The sequence below is a fragment of the Pediculus humanus genome, genomic scaffold, assembly GCF_000006295.1.
Source record: "Pediculus humanus corporis 1103172108218 genomic scaffold, whole genome shotgun sequence".
NCBI lineage: Eukaryota > Metazoa > Arthropoda > Insecta > Psocodea > Pediculidae > Pediculus > Pediculus humanus.
The window spans coordinates 80,310-106,434 of record NW_002987788.1 but is presented as its reverse complement, the minus strand read 5'-3'; the positions used below and the strand labels follow the sequence as shown (position 1 = coordinate 106,434).

At 28.2% G+C, this 26,125-nt stretch overlaps 2 protein-coding genes across 2 annotated transcripts in view; both read left to right on the top strand.

Annotated features, from left to right (window-relative positions):
- Positions 1-9,488: 9,488 nt before the first annotated feature.
- Phum_PHUM447940 (uncharacterized protein) lies at positions 9,489-23,913 on the top strand (the record flags this gene model as incomplete). The annotated part of the gene is made up of 11 exons (XM_002429638.1): positions 9,489-9,566; positions 9,776-9,808; positions 9,850-9,879; positions 10,539-10,701; positions 10,919-10,982; positions 11,254-11,389; positions 14,772-14,921; positions 21,252-21,399; positions 22,539-22,657; positions 22,893-23,072; positions 23,302-23,913. 11 exons carry the CDS (start codon positions 9,489-9,491, stop codon positions 23,911-23,913), a joined length of 1,713 nt encoding a protein of 570 aa, XP_002429683.1.
- A 1,619-nt stretch (positions 23,914-25,532) lies between these two features.
- The window catches only part of Phum_PHUM447830 (Spindle assembly abnormal protein, putative), a gene marked incomplete at both ends in the record, with an annotated part of 2,544 nt that continues 1,951 nt past the window's right edge, over positions 25,533-26,125 (top strand). Inside the window, 3 exons of the mRNA XM_002429637.1 lie at positions 25,533-25,670; positions 25,740-25,915; positions 25,987-26,119. Coding sequence (XP_002429682.1) covers positions 25,533-25,670; positions 25,740-25,915; positions 25,987-26,119 — 447 coding nt within the window. The remainder of the gene's footprint in view (positions 25,671-25,739; positions 25,916-25,986; positions 26,120-26,125) is intronic.

Below are 26,125 nucleotides of genomic sequence, written 5' to 3'. Positions count from 1 at the left end.
CTTTTTTTTTTATTATCATTATTATCAAAAGCAATTTATCGCGTTTTTTTAAAAATAAATTTTCCACTTTTTTCTATTTTTATTCCGTTAAAAATTTAAACTGTATTAAATGACAAACGTTTTCCTTTTGGGATAAACAACAAACAAACAACAAACAAACAACAACACCCGATCATCCACTTAAAAGCGTTCGTAATAATAATAATGATAATAAAATCAATTTGTACGAATTTTTTTTGTTTTTTTCGTTTCGCCTTTGGCCTTCTGGTTTTTTCTATGAAACAAACAAACAAACAAACGAGAATTGCATTAAACGTATTACATTTATCGTTTTCCTTTTCATTAAAAATTTCCCGTACAAACACACAAACAAACGAATGAACGAGAGAAAAAAAGGTAGTAAAACAAAAACAAATCGTTTTAAAAAATACACGAGTAACAAACTAACAAACAAACAAACAAATGTAAAATTCGATTTTCTTTTTCGAAAAAAAAAAATTATTTTAATCATTTTCCAAATAATGTAATTTCGCAACACAAACAAAACAAACAAAGTAAAAAAAAAAAAAAAAAAAAAATTTTTTCTCGTACAATCGAAAATCATCATAGATACGTGGCAATTTAAATACTTTTTTTAAATTGAAATTGTTCAAAGATTCCCTTTGTATTAAACTATACGAATTCAACGATTTCATTTAAAATTTTTTTTTTCCCCCGACCTTTTTTTTTTTTTTTTTGACCTTTTTGACTAAATGAAAAAACCCTTCCTTCCTCCCTTCCCTCTCCCCCTCAAGCCCCCCGCCTCCCTAGTCCCGTAAAAAAAAAAAAAAATCAAAAGAGAAAAACGTCAAAAATTAATTTTAAAATTTCCATTGAATTTTTTTTTCCTTTTTTTTTTTTTTTTTTACCTTTTTGCCAACCAATCGATTTCTTTTCTACCAAAATCTATCTATCAATTTCAAAATAAATGACGTCACTAATTAATAATAATAATTAAATTTCACGTTTAAATAAAAAAAGAAAGAAAAAAAAACGAAAATTTTCTTACTTTCAGTCACTGACTTTCACCTCTTCTCATCCCCTCCCCTTTCACCCCCTCCCCACTTCTTACTCTTCACTTTCATTTTCCTCACCTACTTCCTTTTTTAAACAAAAAAAAAAATGGCGTCCTTTTTGAATTTGAAGCCTCCCTTTTTTTTTTTTCTTCTTACAAATTCCCCGTTTTAACGAAAATAAATTTAATTTTCTTAATAATAACATTATCATCATCATCATCATCATCATTATTATTATTATTATTATTATTATTATTATTATTATTATTATTATTATTATTATTATTATTATTATTATGTTTTTTTTTCAATCGAAAAAATTACGCAGATTCGAGAAGAAGAGAAAAAAAAGAGAAAAAAAAATTCGTCGAGTGATTGCGACAAAAAATCAATCCATTATTATTATTATTATTAATATAATTCGTACCTGAACGAAATGATGATTTATTTTTACCCTTTTCCTTTCGTTTTAATTTAAATATTAAACCGTGATGACGTAGTAGTAAAAAAGAACGACGATAATGATGATGACAAGACTCGTAATAATTTTTGTTTTGAAATCAAACCGACGATGAATGACATTTGAAACCCCCCAAAAAATAAACAAACGACGAAAAGTTATTATTATTATTATTATTACGCGATAAATAAATAAATAAATAAATAGAGTATAGAAACGATTTTTGAATGAAATAACCATCAATAATATATAATTTATTATTATTAATATTAAACACGACGATTCGTCATAATGTTTGTAGGATTGTTTTTCGACATTTATTTTCCAGGTTTCTACCCCCGCCGATCCCTAAGGAATATCAGTGATGCTGCTGCATGACTGATAAATATGTTTCGACTTGTTATGATCTATGACGTCACAACAATTCTTCCTGAAACCATTTTATTCGATGGGAACAAGTTATTTCCTGTACTGGACTCTAAACAAAATTTGTTTTGGTTCTTTCTTTGTCGTGCTCTTCTATTATTATTATTCTTATTATTATTATTATTATTATTATTATTATTATTAATATTATTATTATTATCGAGTATGCCACGTAAAATTCTCTCACTTTTTAAAGCGAACTAAATATTATAGCTCAACGCAAACAATAATAATAATAATAATAACTATTTTTTCTTTCTTAATGACAAATAGCTTAAAAAAAAGGTAATGTAAGAGAGAGAGATAGATAGAGAGAGAGAGGAGAGAGAAAGATAGAGACAGATAGAGACAGAGAGAAAACTCTTCAGTTTGCGCATCCATTACCTTTTTTCTCTCCCTCCCGAGTGTAAAAAAATTTTTTTTTCCTTTGAATTTTCCTTCTTACATTTTTTTTTTTACCACAGTTTCACTCACTGTCTCTCTCTCTCTCTTTCTCCAATACCTACGTCAATATTATCGATTATTAATTAATAAAAAAATAATAATAATAATTTAAAAGTTTTCCCCCTTTTTTTTTTTTAACATGAAAACGTTGTAGAAAAGAAAAGGAAAAAAAATTTTTTTTTTTTTCTAAAATTAATAAATAAGTAATTAGTAAATGAAAAATGACGACGAGAACGGTGATGATAATAATAACGATGACGACGGTTAAAATAATAATAATAATAATAATAATAATAATAATAATAAAATTATTAAAATAAAATAAATCGTTAAATTAATATTTAAAAAAAAAAAAAAACAATTTTTTAATTGATTTTCGGCGTAATTAATTACGAGAAATGAGTCTCGGGGTGGGGTGGGATAGAGTGGAGTGGAATGAGGGGGAGTTAAAACAAATTAATCGAATTTGATTCTTTGATAAGTTAATTATAGAATAATTTGAAAAATTTTATTATCATAAAAGTTTAAACGTGAAATCAAAACAATTAACGAATGTCACGTTATCCATCTCTCTCTCTCTCTCTCTCTCTCTCTCTCCTCCTCCCCCTCACTCCTATTACGTTTTATACATTTTAATCATGATGATGATGATGATAATATTGATAATAATAATGGGTGACGTATCTGCCCCATCCGTCGAATTTTCGTCATTTTCTCACCTCCTCGTCCTCCTCCTAATAGGACGAAATCATTGGAAAATGTCTAAATACCGGAAAAGAGGGGGGAAAAAAACGAAGATTAAGATGAAATGCGGAAAAGAAGGGAGGGAAAAACGCCGTATGACGTAATGAATGAAAAAATAAAAAAAAAATAATAATAATAATAAACGATAAAAATTTATCAAAGGAATTATGTGGGGAGGACAAACCGCCGAAGGTTTTTTTTGTTTTTATGTTTTTCACGTTGAAATGAGCTTGCCATAGTAACAATATTGGGGGGGGGGGGAAACGCAAATCGACAATAATAATAATAATAATATACCTGCGGGCAAAAGATTTATTTCGAAAAAAAAAAAAATTATCAAAATAACCGCCGAAAATTCGAAAAAATAATAAATTTTCCACACATATACATGTATAAAACCGTTCGTTTATTGACGATGATGCGATAATATTGATGATAATAATGATAATAATAACAATAATGATAATGATAATAATAATAATAATAATAATGATAATAATAATAAGGGCATCGTTAAAAAAAAAAAAACTTTTCCACGAGTAAAAAAGAAAAGAAAAGAAATTTCTTTTTTTTTTTCGTTTTTTTTTACGTATTTTTACCTCCCCCTTCCCCCTTCCCTCTCCTCCCCCCTTGAAAAAAAATATTTATATATAATTATAATTTTCCATTAATTTCCTTTTACTTGAAAAAATTCAAAAAAAAAAAAAAAAAAAGTAAAACGTTTGGATTTTAATTTAAAAAAAATTTTTTTTTAAAAATCAAATTAATTAAATTTTTAGTTTTCGAACGAGGTAAACGGGGAGAGGGGCGGGTTGGACGGGGAGTGTAGGAGAGGAGGAAGGGAGCACACCTCTCTCTCTCCCTCTTCCTCCCTCCCTTCTTCATCGCATCAAATATTAAAATTAAATCGGTCGAAATGTGTTTGTGTGTTCCGGATTTCGTTTGAATATTTTTACAAGGAGACGCGCAAGTGTTTCTTTTCCCACACGTAAACGCCACCGCCACCGCCACAACAGCCGCCATTTCAGTTTTATTTTTATTTTCCCACACCGTAATCTCACTATAAATTTTTTTTTTTTTTTTAACTCTTAAATTAAAATCAAAATAAAAACAATGCGACGGCAGACTTTTACAAATCAAAAAAAAACAATTTATCGCCATTTTGATTGACGAAATTTCTTAAATTTCATCAACGGATTAATTTAAAAAAAAATTTGTCGCACTTTTTACCAAAACCGAAATATTAAAAAACGATACATTTTAATTTTAACGTGAAGAAAATTGTCGCCATTTTGAAAAAAATAATTCTGTAACGTTTCTTTTCCGGATCAAACGTTGAGAATTGCTGTTGAGCAAAAAAAAAAAAAAAACCTCAAAGAAAATTTCAAAAGAAAATTTCAGAATCGCCAAAGAAAAATTTTAAAAAAAAGTAATAATAATAATAATAATAATAATAATAATAATAATAATAATAATAATAATAATAATAATAATAAATACGATTGACGACGGTAATAACCGTGTAATTGCTTCACGTGAATATGTATAAGACGCAAATAACATTTTTCAAAAGGGAAATTTTTTTTTTTTTTTTTTTTTTTTACAACGGCCATTAAAAAAAAAAAAAAATTTTTTTTTCTTTTATATAATACACGCAAATTTTTTTTTTTTAATTTTATTTTACGGCATGTAAAAATTCCTTCCGTCTTAATATTTCAATTAAAAATTCTCTACCCCCTCTACTCCCCCCCCCAACAAAAAAAACAACAGCAACAGCAATTTTCAATGACGCCAACGCTAAAATCTAAAAATCTAAAAAATTAAAAAAAAAAAAAAAAACCGTTAAAAACCGATTCGGTCGAATTAAACCGATAATAGTAATTATTAAAACAAATAATTAACCGACAAACGAACCGAAGAAATTGATTTTTAAAATTAAAAAAAACAATTACGCAATCCGATTGATCGATCGATCGATCGATCGATGAATCAATCAATCAATCACATTATCGATACACCGTCGTAACTTTTTTTTTTTTCTTAAAAATATTTACTACAGATAAATGCAAAAAAAAAAAAATTATTATAACTTTAATAAGAATTGTTAGTGTTTGTTTTGTCTTCTGCTTCTCCTTCCCCTCCTCCTTCTCCTTTTTTCTCCTGCCACTTTAACAAATCACGTCTTTCAAAAAAAAAAATTAATGACAAAAATTAAGTAGGCATAACATAAACTTTTTTCAACTTTTTAAATCTTTTTACATTTTTCCCCTCCCCCCCCGTTTATTTTTAATTGAAGATGAAAAAAAAATTATATTACAGAGAGAGAGAGAGAGAGAGAGAGAGAGAAAGAATGAGAGAGAGAATAAGAAAGAGAGAGATGAAGAGAAACAAAAAAAAAAAAAAAAACTTTTAAAACGGAATCAATCAAAGTTGTCATGTCGAAATAAAAAAATATAAAAATTATTATTATTATTATTATTATTATTATTATTATTATTATTATTACTTATTCTTCTTGTAATTTTTCTCTTGTTTAATTACTTCCAAAGAAATCATTTTACTCTCACAATTTGTTTTATAATAATAATAATAATAATAATAACTTTCGGTCATCATGGGAGAACTCGGAGCCATGTCACATTCAATGAAAAAAAATTTGGAAATTTTAATAGCACCCCTCCCTCCCCCTCTAAAAATTCTTCCACAGCAGGTATTCAAGGATTTATTTCTAAGGAATCGGGTAAAAACCTGAAAAAACGTTTAAAAAACTCCGACGAATACACAAAATCTAACCGTGTTCGAATGCGATGATAATAATAATAATAATGGCAATAACGCGACTTTTCCGGTGCAATTCGGCTTTTCCGAAACTCCAATAAATACATAAACACATTATAAAAATAAAGTTTTTGTCGCGATTCGAACATTTCTTATACAAAAAAAAAAAAAAAAAAAAAACCGGAAACGATGCATATCATCGAATTGATTTTTGATAATAAAAAAAAATTAAATTTACAATAAAACGGAAACAGATTGACTGACGTCACACGTCGCTGAAATTTTTCACGAAATTTAAACGTAACAAAAAAACACGACGTGAAAAACATTTTTGTGCGTTTTGCTCCTGTCGAATAATTTTCCAAGAAGAAGAAAATTGCAACACACAATACCTCGCATGTAAAAAAAATAACAATAATGATAATAATAATAATAATAATAATAATAATAATAATAATAATAATAATAATAATAATAATAATAATAATTATGATTATAATGAACACGACGACGACGACGATGACGACAACAACGCAGAAGAAGATATTAAATTTAAAAATTATAATTAAAATTTTAATAGATTTTCACGCGAGAAAATAATAATAATAAACGAAGAAGCAAATTTGCTTCTTCTTTAAGAAAAAAAAACAAATTTCATTTTTTAGGTAAAATGTTTTAAAATTTTTACATCCGTCGTTTTTAAAAAAAAAGAAAAATTAAAAATGGAGAAGAAGAAAATGAAAAAGGATGATAATGATGATGATGAAGAAATTTTCATTTTAAACGTTACTCCTCTCCCTTTCGTTAAAATTTAATAATTTTTCACGAAAGGGATTTTCAATGATAATAATAATAATATTTGACAAAATTCCGTAAAAGATTTTTCTTTTTTTTTTTTTTAAAGTTAAAACGTTAACATATCAAACGAACAAACAAACAACTGAAAAAAAAAATTTTTTTCCCTTTCATCCTACGAATCCACGAAACTTCATAAAAAAAAAAAAAAAAAATGGCCGCCTTTTCGCTTCGAGCCAAACAAGTTTTTTATTCTTTTTTTCCCCTCCCCCCCCTTTCTTTTTTTTTTTGGGGATTTAAATCATTAATCACGACCGTCGAGACAAACACAAACACAAACGTAAAAAAAAAAAAAAACTGTCTCATCGTGTCATCGCTTTCAACATTTTTCTCTTCGTTATTTTGTCAAAAAAAAAAATCTAAATAATTATTATTATTATCATCGTTTAACCTTTGACGTCGACGACGACGACTTCACGCGCAAAACTTTTTCCAGTAATAGTCGACAATAAATTTTTTAAAGTTTTTTCTCCAGCAACAACAGAAAAAAAAAAACATTCGTGTAAATAGAAATAAATCGAATCGCGAATACATTTATCATACCTAACAAGAAAAAAATTCCCGCACATTTTCTCTCCCCTCCACCAGCTTCCCCCCATTTCCCCTCCTCCTTGAAAAAAAAAAATTCGTTTGCACTCCCCAGAAAACTTTTTTTTTTTTCTCTCTCTCTCTCTCTCTCTCTCTTTTTAATCTTTCCCTTGCGATCAAACAGTTTTCTTAAATAAAATTTATTATCACGGTATCTTTCAATTATTATTATTATTATCATCATCTTAACATTAAATTTTCTCCATATTTCCCCCCCCACCCCACCTTTTTTTCTTTATAATCATCCTGGAAAAATTTTTATTTTTATCATCATTATCAACGAATGATAAAAAGTTTTTTCCTTTTTTCCTTTTCTTTACTCCGATTCCAAATTTCTCTCTCTCTCTCTCTCTCTCTCTCTCTCTCTCTCTCGATACAATTTTTTTTCTCCCTTCCCTTTTCATCATTAATAATTCACGAGTTCCAGAATTATTCACGAACCTTTTAATGACGATCCCGGAGAGAGAGACAGAGAGAATAAGAGAGAGATAGAGAAAGAGAGGGAGGGAAAATATAGAGTTGAGTAAAACAAAACAAAAGACAAATAATCGATATGCAAAATTTGAATAATAATAATATTAATAATAATAATAATGATAAATAATTGTCATCGTTTTCTTACACACTCTCCCTTTCTTTCTTTTTTTGTCTCTCTCTCTCTCTCTCACTCATTTTTTTTTTTTTTTTTCGATAATATTTATTCCTGTCATTTGAATCGTAACGAACGACGAATCAAACACAAAGTTTTACAATTAAAATAAATAAAAAAAAAACAACGCTATTATTATTATTATTATTATCATCATCATCATCATCATTATTAAATAAATAACGAATTTTTTGTTAAATAAATTTATTTTTAAAACAACCGTTTTTTAAACAAAAAAAAAAAAATTATTTCGTAATAATGATAATGATGACGATGATACGAAATCGATTCTTATCACGCAACAACAACAACCGAAAATTTCAAATGGATCGATAATACGAAACGACCGATAATAATTACCTAATAATAATAATAATACTAATAATAATAATAATAATAATATATGCAGCAACCGTTATTTATCACGATAAAAAAAAAAACGCGTCCATTTTTTTTTTTTTTTTTATCGTAATGGAAAATCATCGAATGGAAAAAAAAAAAAAACAATGGAAAACAAACATTGACGCAAACAACGACTTCACTACATGTTACAGAAGGATAGAGAGAGAGAGAGAGAGAGAGAGAGAGAAATACAACAAACGTAAGAAATAGAAAAAAAAATGGCGGAAATAACTCAACTTTTCGAATTATTATTATTATTATTATTACGGTCATTAAATCAAAACGATAGCCTTTTTATTGAAACAAAAAAAATAAATATAGAAATTATAGTTAAACGTTATTCGAAACTTTTATTATTATTATTATTATTATTATTATTATTATTATTATTATTATTATTATTATTATTATTGTCATAGAGTAAAATATAATATCGAATTACCAAGCATGTAATATATATATTTAAACTGTTCAGCATTTTTATATAGCGTAAAATTATTGCCCCGCAAACGTCAACACCACCACCACCACCGCCCTTTTTCCCCTTAACTCCCCCTCCCCGTGGTTTCCTTTTCAGTTTTATTACAACGATTGTTCCTACTTTTCCCACGCGCACCTCTCTCGCCCAATTTGTCGTTGTTTGTTTTTTCCCGTATACTAAAAATTCAAGTCAAAACGTTTCCCGTTTTTTCTTTTTAAATTTTCCACAGCATTACATGTATTTTATTTCGAGGAATCGAAACAATTTTACAAAACTGAAAAAAACAAAACTGGATGAATTCCATGACGGAAGGATTGATGGGAGTTTTAAAAAAAAAAAAAAAAAAAAAAAAAAAAAAAAAAAAGGGAAAAAAAGGGAAAATACGTGACTTGAATCCGTAATAACAATAACGATAACAACTACGACGACGACGACGACGACGACGATGACGACGCTGTTGATAATAATAATAATAATAAAAAGACCGTAATTTGTGACGTAAAAAAAAAAAAAAACTTCTTCCCCCCACTCAGCGTTTTGAATATTAATACGATTTTTATTTTCGTTAAACAATTACATTGTTTTTTTTTTTTTTTTTAAGGGGGGATGGGAGAGGAGGAAAGCGAGGGTTTTAAACGACAAGGATACAGGCTCCCCGAAAAATGCAGATCGAAATCTCAACACGTAGGAGAAAGGAGAGAAGAGGGGAAGCTCACGCATAAATTCTCACATTGTCATTCTTATCGTAACAAATTTGTCTTCCGTTTTATCTTCTCCCACCTACCTACCTCCCCCCGTTATTACATATCTCATCGCGATTCTTCGAAAGTGAAAAATGATGATGATGATGATAATAATAATACTAAAACATATTTTCAATTATTTTGTTTCAGGAGTTCGACTCCGACCGACATAACATCTCAAAGGTAAGAAAAATTTTCCTTTTATTTTTTTTTTTTTTTTGCAGTCAAAGAATACGAAAATTTTAGATTTTCCCGTTTGTTTAATAAAATCTTTCACTTTCCCTCTCTCTCTCTTCCCTCCCCTCCCCCAATCGGACTTCAAATACAAATACATCATCGAAAACCTTTAAACAAGATTTTTCACGTTTTTCAAAAGAAAAATTTCATTTTTTTTTTCTCCAGTCATTCCAGTTTTATTTTCATTTTGCAAATTTTACTTCCATTCTTTTCCTTTTTTTTTCCTTTTTTTTTCCTTTTTTTTCCTTTTTTTTCCTTTTTTTTGGAAATTTTTCATCTCTATCAAAATATTTTTATTTAAATTTTCTTTTCTTTTCTTTTCTTTTCTTCGACTCCCACCAGCGTGAGGTGAATTTATTTTTCTTTCATATAAATCAGCATTACCAACAAAATAAAATAAAAAAAATTCAACCGACTAAATTTTCTCTTACGACCGATAACAGAAAAATTCTTCATCTTCTCAATTCCCCCTCTCCCTTTTTTTTTTTTTTATATTTCTTTCTTTCCAAATTTATTCTTTATTTTTTTCTTCCTTCTTTTAACTTTTAATTTTAACCTTTTTTATTTTTTTTTCTCCAAAAACGCATCAAAAATTAATTCAAATATTTTTCGTTTTTCTGGAGAGAAAAAAAAAACCCTTCGAGACCTTTTTAAATTTATTTTTTTAAAAAGAAAGAACAAAAGGTGTTCGAGAATAAAAGGGAAAGCGACGGGGAGGGGTAGGAGGAACAAGGCTAAAAAAAAAGAAATATTATACACGCGAATCGAAACAATTTTCCTCCAAAATTCTCCATCCATTAATTTTACCCAACGAAAAACCCACGTGACTCCTCCTGCTGGTGCCACCACCACCGCTCCCACCACCTCCTATCCATTCCAGCCCGGGGGGAAAACTCTTTTATCATTATCATTAATTATTCGAGTTTGACGATTTTAATTTGTATGTATCGACCGTCATTTTTTTTCATTCTCTCTTCACTCGCGTTCATTTCATTTAAAATTTACAGGAGCCGCAAACACACAAATTTTCAATTTCTTGTCTTTAATCATACATAGGATCATCGTCATCATTCCCCCCCTCTTCTCCTCCTCCTCTTTCTATCCGTCCAAGATTTAAACGGTAAAATTTAATTAATAAGCATTTTAAATATAATAATATTTTATTATCATTATTATCCGAACGTGAACCGCCACATTGGATTATTTTATGATATATACATCAGACGGATGGATAGATTATTCATTTAATAAATCCCATTCAAAATCCCTAAAATCACAATATTAATCGTTTACCGTTATTATTATTATCATTATTATTATTATTATTATTATTATTATTATTATTATTATTATTATTATTATTATTATTATTATTATTATTTTAATTAAAGGGTTTATAAAAAATCATCTCCAAACAACAAGCTCACAATGTACCTGAACAGTCGAGATCTTTTTTCGGCAAATTCAACGATTGATCGCCTTCACGGAGTCGTTTACGTCGATCCAGAGTATTTGGAAGAGAAAAAGGTAAAGAAAAACATAAAAAAGCTTTTTTCCCCACCCCTCACTTCTCCCTCCTCCCCCCGTTTCCGTTTCCTTTTTACAATCGGACGTGTTAACCTTTTCCAAAAAATAAAAAAAAAAAAAACAATTTTTTTCCTTCTACGAATATACTCGTAAACAAAAGAAAACAAAGAAAATCGGGCAAGGGTTGAAGAAAAGGACAAAGAAATAAACAGAGAGAGAGAAGGGAGAGGGAAGAAGAGAGAGGGTAAAAGTGTAAAAAAATACAAGAAAAAAAAAAAAATTGGCACAAGTCATTTTGCCAAAACAAAAACAAAAACATAAAATATAATAATAATAATTTAGTAAAGCGTCGGCTGCTTTTTTTTTTTTTTTTTTTTCGTTTTTTTTCTAGAACAAATTTATCATCATACGAGTAAACTTAAGCTGTTAAAAAACCCTCCCCTCCCATCTCCTTTACGCAAATCGATAAAAATCAATCCTGACACTTTTTTTTCGTTTGTTTGTTTGTTTGTTTACTTCACTCGCCCTCCTCCCCCCCGCATTGTATAAACATAAATGAAAACATAACAAAAACATTTTCATCATCATTTTTTTTTTTTTTTTTTTCGATATAACCAACAACGTTAGGAATGTTTAAAATGTCAGTTTTTCCATCGCCGTCTTTTTTTTTTTTTTTCTTTGCAAAGTCGTAAATTCTTGTCAGTGTATTATATTAACCACCTTCTTCGTTTTTTTTTTCTTTTTCTTCTTCCACGTTTTTTTTAAAATTTTTACATGCGTTCACGGGATTTTTTTTTTTTTTCATCTTTCACTCTTTCCATTTGGAAATCTTACGGAAAAAAAAACCTTTTTACTAAAAATTGATTTCTTTCACCTTAACGGGGATAAAGATACGATGGGAAGGCGGGGGCGGGAGGAGGAATTTAAATAATCCCAAAAAAAAATCCCGAAGGATAATTAAGTCAAACAAAAAATTTCATTTTCAAATAATAATCCGAAATTTACCCCCGCGAGATTATTTTATTCTCATCAAAAAAAAAAAAAAAAAAATTCTATTTTCGGTTTGTCGGAAGGAGTAGAAGAAGGGGGGAGGAGGGAGATTTTAGACAAAAGAAGACGAATAGGGAGAACCCCCTCCCCGAACAAAAAAAAATAAAAAAATAAAAACCGATAATAAACAATTGATTAAAAAGTTTTCCCTTAAAAACTTTTTCCTACGACGACTCCAAAATCGAAAACTTTATTTTAAAATTTTCCGATTTTTGTCGTTCGATCTGATAAAAAAAAAAAAAGGAAAAAAAAGGAAAAAGCTAAATGGAAAAATTTTAAATTTCGATTTTTCGAATTTTTCCAATATGGCGAAACGAACTGAAAAACCAGAAAAGAAATAAAATAAAATGGAGGAAAAAAAAAAAAAAAAGAATTATAATCCGAATTGGAATTAAATTTCAAATACGTAAAGTAATTTGTACGAGAATGAAAACTTTTTTTTCCTTTTCTTTTCTTTACTTTTCGTTTTTTAATCGAATGAAAGGTTCAACGATTTTCGATATATCGAACACGATCCAATTTTAATAATGATATTTACAAAAAAAAAATTTTAATTGCTCTCTCTCTCTCTCTCTCTCTTTGTCTCTCCCCCGCATTTTCCGTAACGTTTTAATTTTTCATTTCGTCATCTCTCAACGTACGACATTTTTCCCCCCCCCCTTTCTCTCTATCTCTCTCCCCTATCTCTCTCTCTTTTTTTTTCTTACGGGAATAAAATTAATAATCCAGAATTCTCCAGAATTCAGTTTTTTTTTTTTTTTTTTTAATTAATTAATGAATATTAATTCGTTTTAATTCGTTTAATTTTCGTTTTGGAGAGAGAGAGAGAGAGAGAGAGAAAAAAAAAAGATGGAAAAAGTCAAACGTATTAAATAAAACTTTTTACTTTTTTTCCTTCGTTCGATAATAATAATAATAAAAAAAAAAATTACGAAACGTACGAAAAAGGAAAAGAAAAGGAAAAAAAGGGAAAAAAAAGGAAAAAAAAAAGGAAAAATTATGTACCGGAAAAGAAAAAAAACTTTTTTGTATATTCAAGAGAGGAAGTCACACACACACGCACACACACATACAAACTCCGAATCAAAAAATCGTCAACGGATTTTATTGATCCGAAACAGACGAGTGAAAGAGAGAGAGAGAAAAAGAAAAAGAGAGAGATAGATAGAGATTTTCATTCGAAGCATTTTCTTTTCTCAAGCCTCTTTTTATTTTCTTCATATTTTGTAAACAAAAAAAAATAAACTAACTCTGCATAAAATCTTATACGTGACCAACGACCCAGAAAAAAAATAAAAAAAATTTAAATAAATTAATAATAATAATAATAATAATAATGTTAATTAATGATTTTCTAGAAATTTTTCAAAACTTTTTTTTTCATTCATTTATTATTATTATTATTACTGTTTTTGAATTTAATTATTTCGAGAATAAAAAATTAAAATTAAAAAAAAAAAAAAGGCCTGACAAAACCTGTCTAATCTAACACGAATTTTTAAAAGTTTTGTTTGTTTGCTCGTTTGTTCGTTCGTTCGTTCGTTTGTTTGTTTGTTTCGTTTTTTTTTTTTTTTTTTTAAACTTTTAAAAAACTTGGTGAAAAAAAGAAAAAAACAATTTTCCAGAGATAATTTTTTTTTTTTCCTCCCGATATCCTTTTCATATTTTTTTTTTTTTTTTATTTTCTTCATCCGATCCCTAATGAATTTTCCAGTTCGCAGTTTTCCCGATTAAAATTTTTCCCCCATAAATTTAACAAACAAAAAAAAAAAAAAAAAAAAAAAATGAAAAAATAATGATAATAATAAAAATAATCGAACAACAAAGAAGAGAAAAAAAAGAGAGAGAGTGAGAGATAGAAAAAGAGAGAATAACGGGGGGGTACGGGGGGGGGAGGGGGGGAGGTGAAAACGAGAGAGGGGGGAAAAATCGTGATCGTTTTAAAAGAGTCAGTCGAGTCAACTAAAAAAAAAAAAAAAAAAAAATTTCCATTTTTAACATCTCGATAATTTTTAATCTCTTTTTTTTTCCTTTTTTATTCTATTCTATTTCCACGGCAAATAAAACTTTTTATTTTTTCTATTCTATTTCCACGGCAAAAAACTTTTTTTTCTTTTTTTAGACAACCGAAAATTATCTGCAAACAAAAAGAGGAAAAAAAAGTTTTTCCTTTATTTTCTCATTTCATCTCTTTCTCCCTCTTTCTATCTCTCTCTCTCTATCTCTGTCACCTTTTATCTTCTTTCCCTTTTAAAAATTATTATCATTACTTTTTAATTATCGTGATTCTTTTTGCTTTTGTTTTTTTTTGCTTTGTTTTTCCTTTTTTCAGATATACGGACAAATAACGTTAACGTTCAGATACGGTAGGGAAGACGAAGAAGTCATGGGTTTGAAATTTTGTAACGAAGCCATCATGTGTCTATCGCAACTTTATCCACCCCACGAAAGAGCCATCGAAGAACGACCCACTGCGCTTCAGGTAACTAATAATTCATTCATTCATTCATTCATTCATTCACTTATTTATTTTTTTTTAAACGTGTTAAATTGCCAAAAGACGATTCATGCTCTCAGCCATCACTACCACCACCATCGCTCCTACCACGACAACATATAATTTATAAACAAACAAACCGGGTATAGAAAAACTTTAAAGATTTATTCTTTCATTTTATCTTTATCTATATATATATGCACACACAAACCAATAAATTTACCCAACTTTATTGTTTATTACTTTATATAAATAAAAAAAAAAAAAACCGTTAAAAACCGTTAACGTTTATTGATTTAAAAAAGGTTAATTTTATTAGTCCCACGTGAAAAATTTTAAAATCGACTTTTCTCGTCACAAATTTCTTATTTTTTTTCCTTTTTCTCTCTTTTTCTTTCTTTCTTTCTTTCCCTTCCTAGATGTCAAAGTCGTAAATTTACTTTAATTTATTTTTATATATTTTTAACATTTTCCCCCGTCCCTCCCCTCCCCCCCCCAAAAAAAAAAAAAAAACCAAATGTGATATTAAATTAAAACACAACCGTTGAAGGTAATTGCATTTTGGAAAATTCCCGTTTTCCATGTTGGCCGCAAACGAAACGCGTACGCGAATGCGATATCGAAGAAAACACATCTGGAAAATGTACAAACGACAAAATTAAAATATTTAAATACAAAAAAAACAAACGAACGAACAACCGACCATCCTTTTTTTTATACAAACAGTTAACGAAATGTGTTTACAACCTTTTCTTTTTAAAAATCGATTTGTTTTGTTTTTTTCTTAAACTGTCATTTCTTCGGCGACAAAAAAAATAAACTCGTGAGAATTTTTTAAATATTCGCAACAACAAATAAATAAATAATAATAATAATGATAATGATGATAATAATAATAGTAATAATAATAATAAAAGTAATATAATTTTCCTAATGCACGAAATCCGTTCCCTAGTAATTATTAAACGGTTTTAAAATTTAATCCGGTAAACAAAAAGAAACGAAAAAAAAAAAAATCCCTAAATTCCTCTTACGAGATTAAAAAAAAATTAAAAATAATAATAATAATGATAATAACAATAACAATAACAATAATAATAATAAATTAAGGTACAAAAAAAAAGATTTCCTACCGGAAGATAATAAAAAAAAAAAAAAAACAGAAAAAAAATTGAGATCCCAAAATTTTTGTCAAATTTCAAACAAATTAAAAAAAAAAATGAATAGATTATAAAAAGAAATGATAGATTGTCCGTATCTATCTATCTATCTATCTATCTATCTATCTATTTATCTATCTAGCTATCTATGTATCTGTTCATCCATCTATCTACTCATTCGAACATAATAAAATACGATTTTTTTATTTTTTCGAATTAAAATTGGGAAAAAAAATTCATTTTTTAATTTATCGAATCAAATTTTAAAACGTTCCAAACTTTATTATTATTATTATTATTATTATTATATTTCAAATTTGTAAAAAAGACGACAAATTTTTTCATGCGTTTGTCGGATTAAATTCAAGTTTATCTCCCTCAGGAATTAATCCCTGCCGAATGAATTTCGTCTTTTTCATAACCTAAATATCGCCACGTCAATTCCTTGAAGCCTTTACGTATCCATTTTGTAGCATCATCTTCGAAATAATTACAATCAAGATAAGAGTTTCCGGTCGACGGGCAAAAGACAAGAATTGTTCTCTTGTTCCATCTTCGTCTTCTGCTGCGTGCTAATCTTTCCAAACGGGTCACACCATCTATCCAATCGGGTATCGACCCTGATCCTCTTTAACTTTTTAGCTCAGCTAACGGCTTTCTTCATTATAAATACTCTCACTTTTTCTTTTTTCTCCAGATCTATTCATTCCAGATCCATTTCCGTTTCCTCTGGACTAACCATATTCGATTATCGGTAGTGACACGTAGGGGAAACTTCAATTTCACGTCCGATTCCTTCAAATCTTTTGAAATCTTTCGAATCTCCTACGAATTTCTTTTTTCCCTTTTCTTAACACCACCACCACCATCATCATCATTATTTCCAATTCCAAAATTAAAAGCCTTAAAACTTACGAAAGGAACGAAAGAGATTATATCATTTTTCGAACTTTGCGGGACATTAATGGGAATGTAAACAAAAAAAAAAAAAAATCAAAACTTTTTTTGTTGTTAAGCACGATTTCCCACGGAAAAAACATAAAATTTCGCTTTAGATAAAAGAAAACAGAAAAAGGCGCGAAAAACGAAAAGAGGTGAGGCGAGGTGAAAGAGAGAGAAAGAAATAGAAAAAGAGAAAAGGAAAAAAAAAATGAAACGAACGAGTCAAGGTTTTCGTAATGGCTTTTTCTTATACGTTTTACGCCGCGTGATATATATATATATATATATATATATATATATATATATATACATTTAGCAATTTGAAAATTTATAAATCCTTAAAAAGTAAATTTTACGTCGCAACTCACGTACATACGCCCAAGAGAAAGAGAAAGATAGAATGAGAGAGACAGAGATAGATAGAAAAAAAAAATGTCCGCCATTAAAAATGTTTCTACGACGTTACCCAATTACGACAACGAAAATAATAAAATGAAATAAATTTTTTTTTTCTCTCCTTTTTTTTTTTTATTGGGGGGGTGTGTTTCGCATCGTTATCGCTCCTCTTGAAATAAAATTACAAATCAAGGAAACAAAACAATCGAAAAAAAAAATTCATTCATTCATTCATTCATTTATTCAAACAAACCAACAACAAAAAAAAAAAAATAATTGAAATTAGTAAGAAGAAAAAAAAAATTTTTTTTAGAAAAATTTAAATAAATAATTTCACCGCATTATCATCATCATCATCATCATCCTTATTTACATAACAAAATAAAATTTCCGACTCGCGAATAAAAAGGAAACTTAAAAAAAAAAAAAAAAATTTTTTTCTCTCAACCGCAACCTCCCCCTCCCCACCCAAAAAAAAAAAAAACACCAAATACGACAACTTTAGAAAGTGTAAAAATGGGTGAATGCGGAAGTGGGAGAGAGGGAGGGTAATAAAAAACCGGAAATGCAAAAAAAAAAAAAACCAAACAAAAACCACTCGGATCGCGTCTCCAGCATGTACAGGGTTTTGCACATGAAAAATTTTCCGAAAAAAAAAAAGAAAATCCGATTTTCAGAAATTCGAAAAGTCCGAAAAAACTGAAAAAAAAAGACGAGAGAAGATTTTCTTTTTTTTTTTTGTTAAAAACAAAACGCGAGAAAAAAGAGAGAGAGAAAGAGAAAAAAAAAATAACTTTAAAACTTTAATGGATTCCACTTTTCTCACTCTCTTTTTCTAAAAGTCAATAAAAATGGAAAAAAAATAAAAAAAAATTTTTTTTGCATTTTCTTCTTTTTTTTTTTTTTTTGACGATTATTTAAAAATGTATGAATCGATATAATCCTCTCACGCGCACACTCTCATACCCTTTCTTTCCCCTCCCCCTCAACTAAAAGACGAAAAACTTTTCGATTAATGTTAATAATTATATATAAATATAAATAAAATTTTACCCGAAAACTTTGTTTGTTTGTTCTTGTTGTTTTTAATTGATGATGACGTTTGCTTCAAAAAATTAATTGTCGCGATTGTTTCAAAACTTTTTATTATCTCTACGCGATACGATCGAAAGTTATCATAGTTACGTGATAGAAATCAAGACGTACATTTTTCACGTGGGGAGGTGGGAAGAAACACGCACAAGAGGGATGGGAATTTCTCTCCCCCTTCATTTCGAAAACAATAATATACGAAACCGTTATTAATTTTTCGAAAGCTCGAATAACATTTCATTTTTTTTTTTTTAAATTTTCTTTTATACTAAAGTTTGTGTGTGTGTGTGTGTGTGTGCGTGTGTGCATGCGTGTGCGTTGTTACTTTCATAATATATTTTTTTTTCGTGCTAATAAATTCTCATAAATTCTTTCTTATTATTAAAAAAAAAAATTATTTTCTACCTTTTTTTTTTTCTCTCTCACTTTCGCATGGGGGTCTTTTATTATTTCCTTCCCCCTCTCCTCACATTTTCAACCCCTCACACGCTTTTCCATCGTTAAAAAATTAAAATAATAATAATAATTTCACACTCTATTCGGCGTCAATTTAACATGTCTAACATAAAAGGCTTAACTCATACTTTCCTCGGCCATCGCGCATTCGGGAAGAGGGAGGAGGGAGCGGAGGGAGGAAAAGAGAGGGAGAGTGAGAGAGAGAGGGATGAAGGGAAGGAAGGAAAAAAGATAAAAGTTTGAAAACTTTACAATGCAAAAATAAAAAAAGATTTCGTTCGAGAAAAAGTCTGATAAAAAAAATATTTTAAAATTTTCACCACCACCACCACCCCCTTACCCACTCCCTCCTCCTCCTATTCGACCTAAAACAAAACAGACTCGAATAAAATTTTTATTATTTTTAACCACCTCCCCAATAATAGTAATAATAATAATAATAAATATATAAAGCAACAAAAAAACAAAAATGTAATAAAAAAAAAAAAAAAAATTGTTGAAAAGAAAGAAAGTAGTTTAAAGTTTTTTTTCATTTTTCCACCCACCGTCGGCTCCCCCCCTCCTCACATTTTCATTCTTAAAAATATACATGTATAAGGTGAGCGGGGGAGAGAGGGAGAGAGAGAGAGGTAGAAATCGATTCGTTTATTCAATTATTCAAATTACTTTCAGCCATGCTACGTAATATATATATATAAAAAAAAAAAAATTTTCCGAGTCGGAAAAATAAAATAATCCCATATTAATTTAACTAAAACCATATCCATATCCATATATATATTGCGTGAGTAAAAAATTTATGCTAAACGAAAAAGAAGAAAAAAAAGAACATTCAAAACTATAAATAAATAAAAAAAAAACAATATATATATATAAAATCACTGGAGAAGAAAAACAATAATAATAAATAAAAAAAAATGATGATGATGATGATGATAATAATAATAATACTAACAAGTTTTTTTTCCTACGAAATTCTAGAAAGAAGAAGAAAAAAAAAGCATTAGCATTATTTGATTTATTACAATTTATTGACAAATATATATATATATATATATTTTTTTTTTTTTATTTCCACATTTTTCTTCATTTGTACTTTTTTTAATGACGCGTCGTCACCCTCCTCCCCCCACCCCACCGCTTACCCCCATTTTTTTTATTTTCGAAAGTTTCAGAAAAGAAAGAGAGAGAGAGAGAGAGAGTGAAAAACATTTTCTACGATAAAAGTTTTCTGAAAAACGGTTAAAAAATTTTTTTTTTTGTAAAAGTTACACAAAATAATCTGAGATTTCGAACATGTGATGATGATGATAATGATGATAATGATGATGATGATGATAATGACGCAAGCAGCATCTCTAAAATTAAAATTAAAAAACATGGGAAACCTTTCAGTCGTTACGAATAAACATTCTTTTCATTAAATATAAATTACTTAATTATTATCATTATTATTATTATTATTATTATTATTATTTTAGTTCGACATTTTCGTCGACGCGTCACGTTTTAAACATTCGACACCTGACGTTTTCACCTATTATAATATCTTATTTATTCCTATTAAAACTCATTGGATCGATTACACGTCTTCTGCTTACCACCGTCGAAATTTTCCTTTGAAAAAAAACGACAAAAGACGAAAATAAAAAAAAAAGGTTCGAGAGATAACCTTTTCTTTTTCTTCGGCAAGCAAAAAAAAAAAAAAAAAATCTTTTCATCTTACGGCACTTACGACATAATTCTTTTGTAAAAAGAATAATAATAATAATAACCGTTAACGACGATTTTACAACCATCATCTCTTACATCACTTCAACGTCACGATTGTTAAACAAATTAAATGAATCCCTACCCACTGCCGGCACCACCACCACCACCATCGCCAGCACCACCAACCTTTGAAAAATCAAAGCGTTTTCAAACGTCAAAATTAATGATGGATGATGAATCGAATGAAAAATCATTTTTAAAAAAATCCGACGTATTTATTTAAAAAAAAAAAAACTAATGAACAACGAAAGAAATTCGAAAAATTAATTCGCTGAAATAACGAAGAGTTAGTGGGGGGGCCAAAGCGGGAGATCGGGGGTTAAAGGGAAGAAATTTTTATTTTGTAATCATCGCGTTATCCAAACTCAAATCCTACCCCCCTTTTTTTTTTTAAATTCAATTATCATCATTATGGGGCATTGATTTTTGTTTATCTCTCTCTCTATCTCTCTCAGATTTCGACCTTTAACCCTTTTTTTTTTTTTTACCGTTTCAGGAAGCCTTGTTGAAACGTTTAGGACCAAATGCTCACGCCTTTTCAATGTGTATCACTCATTTGGCACCACCGAGCGTTCAATTAGTACCTGCCAAAGAATACAACGGTGCACCGATAGGTACAAGTTACGACATACGAGCTTACATAGGTAATTTATTAATAAAAAATAATTATTATTATTAAAAAAAAAATTAACGTCACCATCGTCGATCGACTAACTCTACTATAAGAAAAATAATAATAATAATAATAATAATAATAATAATGATAATGATAATGATAATAATGATAATTTTAAAAAAATTCGTTAAAATTTAAAACCTTTACGAATCGTTTTCTTTTTTTTCCCGCCCTTTCTACCCGTTCGAGTCGGCATAAATTTTTAGGATTTTCTCCCCAACCCCTCTCCCACACCACCTCGTTTTAATTACCATATCTTAATTATTATTAATTATTTATTAATTAATTAATACTAATAAAAAATGAAAAAAAAAGGTCGGCCCGTTCGGATAAATTTCTAGAAAAATTCGCACGAGCATTTTATTCTCCAGCGGGTTAATTTCGGACGTTTCGTTCTTTACCGTTATCCCTAAAATATTTCTTTTAATAATAATAATAATAATAATAATAATAATAATAATAATAATAATAAGAAAAATTTCATTAATTTACTTAAAAATTTAGTATATGCAAAGTAAAGAACAATCTCTCTTATAATTATTATTATAAGAGAACTTATCATACTTTTTTTTCGAGGGGGGAAGGGGGAATTAATTTATTTTTCAACGATTTTCCAAATTATTATTATTACTATCATGTTCCTTTTTCATTACTCTACTTTAATTTCACTTCGTTAATTTATTTATTAATATTAAGCGCGAAAACGGTAAAAAAAAAAAAAAAATTTACATTCGTTTACCTTCCCGTTTTTTTTTTTTTTTTTTTAAACAAATTTTTAATTATGTTTAAATAATCGTGCCCCCAATTAAATATCACTACCTTTTATCGACCGCCATCTTTTCCCTCATCAACTTTGCAAAAAAAAACAATGACGTCATCATCAAATTGAACAATTTAAAGAAAAATTTATTTATTTGGTTGGCGCACCTGGAAATTTGAATACGATTTCCACCTGACGAAATTTTAATTAATCATTCCATTGAGAGTGAGAGAGATAGATAGAGAGAGAAAATAAATATAAAATATACAGACGATTAATTAATTCCCCCCCCCCTTTTTTTTTTAAATATAAAATTCGCAAATGAAACCATTTTTTTTTTTTTTTAGCCGACCGTCCAGAAGAGAAACAATCCAGACGAAGCACGGTTAGAATGGGACTTAGAGTTTTGCAAAAAGCATCTAGAAAATCCAGTTTCACCGATAATAATTCCGAAAATTTTTTACAGGTGATAAATAACAATCAAAAAAAAGTTAAATTTTATCATTATTTCAAGAGAAAAACTATTGAATAATTGAAATCACTTATTTATTTATTTATATATATATTTAAGCTATTGTCACTATTTTCTCGCGGTATCGTAAATTTATTTCTTTGTTAAAACCGAAACAAAAGTGAGAACAGAAAAGTGGTTTTGTAACAAAGAGTTAATAATAAAAAATTTTTATTACTTAAATTTTCAGAACGTTTCGGAATTACAACCTGAACCTCCGCGCGTTTTGGTTGAAAAACCATTTTTATTAAGTGACGGAAAAGTCGAATTGGAAGCGACATTAGACAAAGCATTTTATTATCACGGAGAATCCGTGGGAGTCAACGTTCTAGTGAGAAACAACAGTAGGAAAACCGTAAGACGACTAAAGGTGTGTGTATTAAGAACAATTAACAAATTTTTTAGGTACAGTGAAAGGTAAAATTTAAAAAAAAACAAAAAAAATTATTAGTTCGATTAACGACTCTCCTGATCCCCCAGCCCTTCCCTACCCTTCCCCCCTCTCTCATCTCTTCTCACCTTTTACCTTTCGGCAATGTGGAAAATCACTCGCTACGAAACATTTAAATGCTTTTTTTCACGTTATTTTTTTTTATTAGGTATTCATTGTTCAACATGTCGATGTTTGTATGTTTTCAAATGGTAAATTTAAAAACGTAGTAGCGTTAGTTAATAGTAAAGACGAATGCCCTTTACCGCCTTGGACGTCTCTAAATCACACGTATAGCCTTCAACCGACAAAAGGAACGACGAAAAATTGGATAGCTTTAGAGGATTCATTTAATAAACCTGCAAACGTATTAGCATCCACTGTCACGTGTAATTCGAATAGTCCTCAAGATAGAAACGTTTTCGCCATATATGTTTCGTATTATGTCAAAGTGAAAATATTTGTTAGTGCTATGGGTGGGGAATTATCATTAAAACTCCCGTTCACTCTCACTCACGGAATGGATGATATAGTGGACCCATTGGTGTTAGAAGCTAAATTAAACGCGGAAGATTCATCGAATCAAAGGGTTGTTAAATCAAATGATGATGACGAAAAAATAATTAAAAATGCCGAAGTTGAATGTCACGAACCTAATCAATTGAAAACGAAAAACAAAGTTACTAATTTATTATCCGCTAAATGTAAAACAAACAAGAGTAATAATACAATGGAGGATGAAAATGAAATAATTAAATTAGAAGAAGAAAAACCCATTTGAAATTCGGCGTCGACGACTGAAAACAAAAGCAATTTGCTCGGGGATACCATACAAAAAGCTCTTTGCTGCTTTGCATCTAAAGTTAAAAGTTCTGCATGCAAATGACCTAAAGTGACTTTTAAAACACAATTAAAAGTTGTTAATACCTTTGTCGAATACAATTTTTTAATATTAAATTATTATATCAATGTTTTTTATATATTTATTTTATCAAATATATATATTATTATTTTTTACTCAATGTCATACTAATTTCGAATAACATATTTTACTAATAAAAAAAAAAAAAGAGAAAAAAATTAAAACGATAATTCTTTTTAATACACACACACACACACACATATATATACATATATTCCCGAGAGGTTTTTAAAACCCTTCATTAATGTATTTATTCATAACTAACCGAAAATATTGTGCAAAAATGTCATAAATTTATATTTCCTTTTGATTTTTTTATGCCAAAAAAAGGAATCATATATTATTTAAATAATTCAAATAAAACTCATAAAATTACACATTACCAAAAATTTCATAATGAATATTTTACACCCACAATTCAAATCTTTTCAACGAAAATTAAAATCAATATAATATCATTGATATAATTTTTACACATGAGTAAATATTACCTTAATTTCAAAGGATATATGATAAATTAATTTTTAAATATTATTACTTAGATAAACAAGTAATAATAACGAGAAGATTAATGAAATATTTATAAGTGTATCCACAATGCTAAAAATATGTGGTGTAAGCATTCTATAAATAGGACACCAATCACAAACGAAAAAAGTGAAATTCATCAAATCCCCATTATAAATTAATGACACTTATAAAAAAATTCCTCAGTAAAAGCAGGTTAATAATTTTCATTTGTCAAGTTTAAACAATTTTGTCATCTTACATATTAATTAAGAAAATAATTTTAAAATAATATAACAAATAACTTACTGTGATATGGAAAACGTTTATAACCTCTAACAATAAGTTTAGATGATTCTTCATTTTCACTGTAAACTTTAATTAATATATATTTAAAGTTTCCCTCGGAATCGATGTCAACTTCTTTGATAGTTTGAAGAGCACTACTACTCATTTTCAAAGCAGATCTAATAGTAATATTTGCAAAACGAACTGAAAGAAATTAAAAAATTTATAGTAGGAAATACAGTGGAAAAAAAAAAAAATATATTAAAAAAAAATTACAGTATTGAGGTACATATGTATACATGTAAAAAAAAATCAATCGATGATAAAATTTATATAAGAAATCTTACTATTCATAAAACAATATATTAAAAATATTTAATAATTTATTTGATAAACTTTTTTTTACTTTACGACACTGTTAAATAATAAAAATTAAATATGGCGGTTGTAATAAACGCGGTTTGTAAATATCCGACAAATTTATCTTCACTCGGTTTTGTTTACTATTGAAGATATTTAATTCGTTAATAAGTTAAACTTTAAAAAAAAAAAAAAAATTATGCTGGAAATAATATTAATATCGTAAAGTTTTCTCATACTTTTTAATTAAAGATTTTAATTATTTATTGTTTTAATTTTAAACTCGTTGAATTATGGATAAATTTGAAAATAACGGTCGGAGTATGGGGTTATCATCTGTTGAAAAATTATATTCATATGTTCAAAAAGTATATTTTAAATTTCGAAAAGGAGAGGAAAAGTGCAAAATGCTTAGAATATCATTAGAAATTAGATCCGAACTAACAATTTCTCCTGGAAAGGTAAATTTTTTTTCAATTTTTTTTCCTGGTGTGTAGTCATCAATAATTAACCAGCAATAAACATTATAGGTTTTATCATTGCAAATAACAGATGATTTTGATTCAATTTTTTTTTATTCATTAATGCTTACTCAAGAGGATTTTAGTGTGTTAAAATCTCAACAAGGTCTGTTAGTCGATTTTGATCATTTTCCTTCACAGTTAATAAAACTACTGGAAATTTGTAAATCTCAAGATGTCGGAAAGTAAGTTAAACCTTTTTAAAATGAAATAATAAATTTGTGCATTATAAATAAAAAACCTATTAATTTTTTAGCAAATTTATATTAGTTCTTGATGATGAGGATTCAGTATTTGTACAATCTTCCATAGAGTATGACAACGGTTGCATTTATTTAAAAGTAATCGAAACGAATAATTTTAAAAATTTGTGTCATTTATCATTAAAAGTTAAA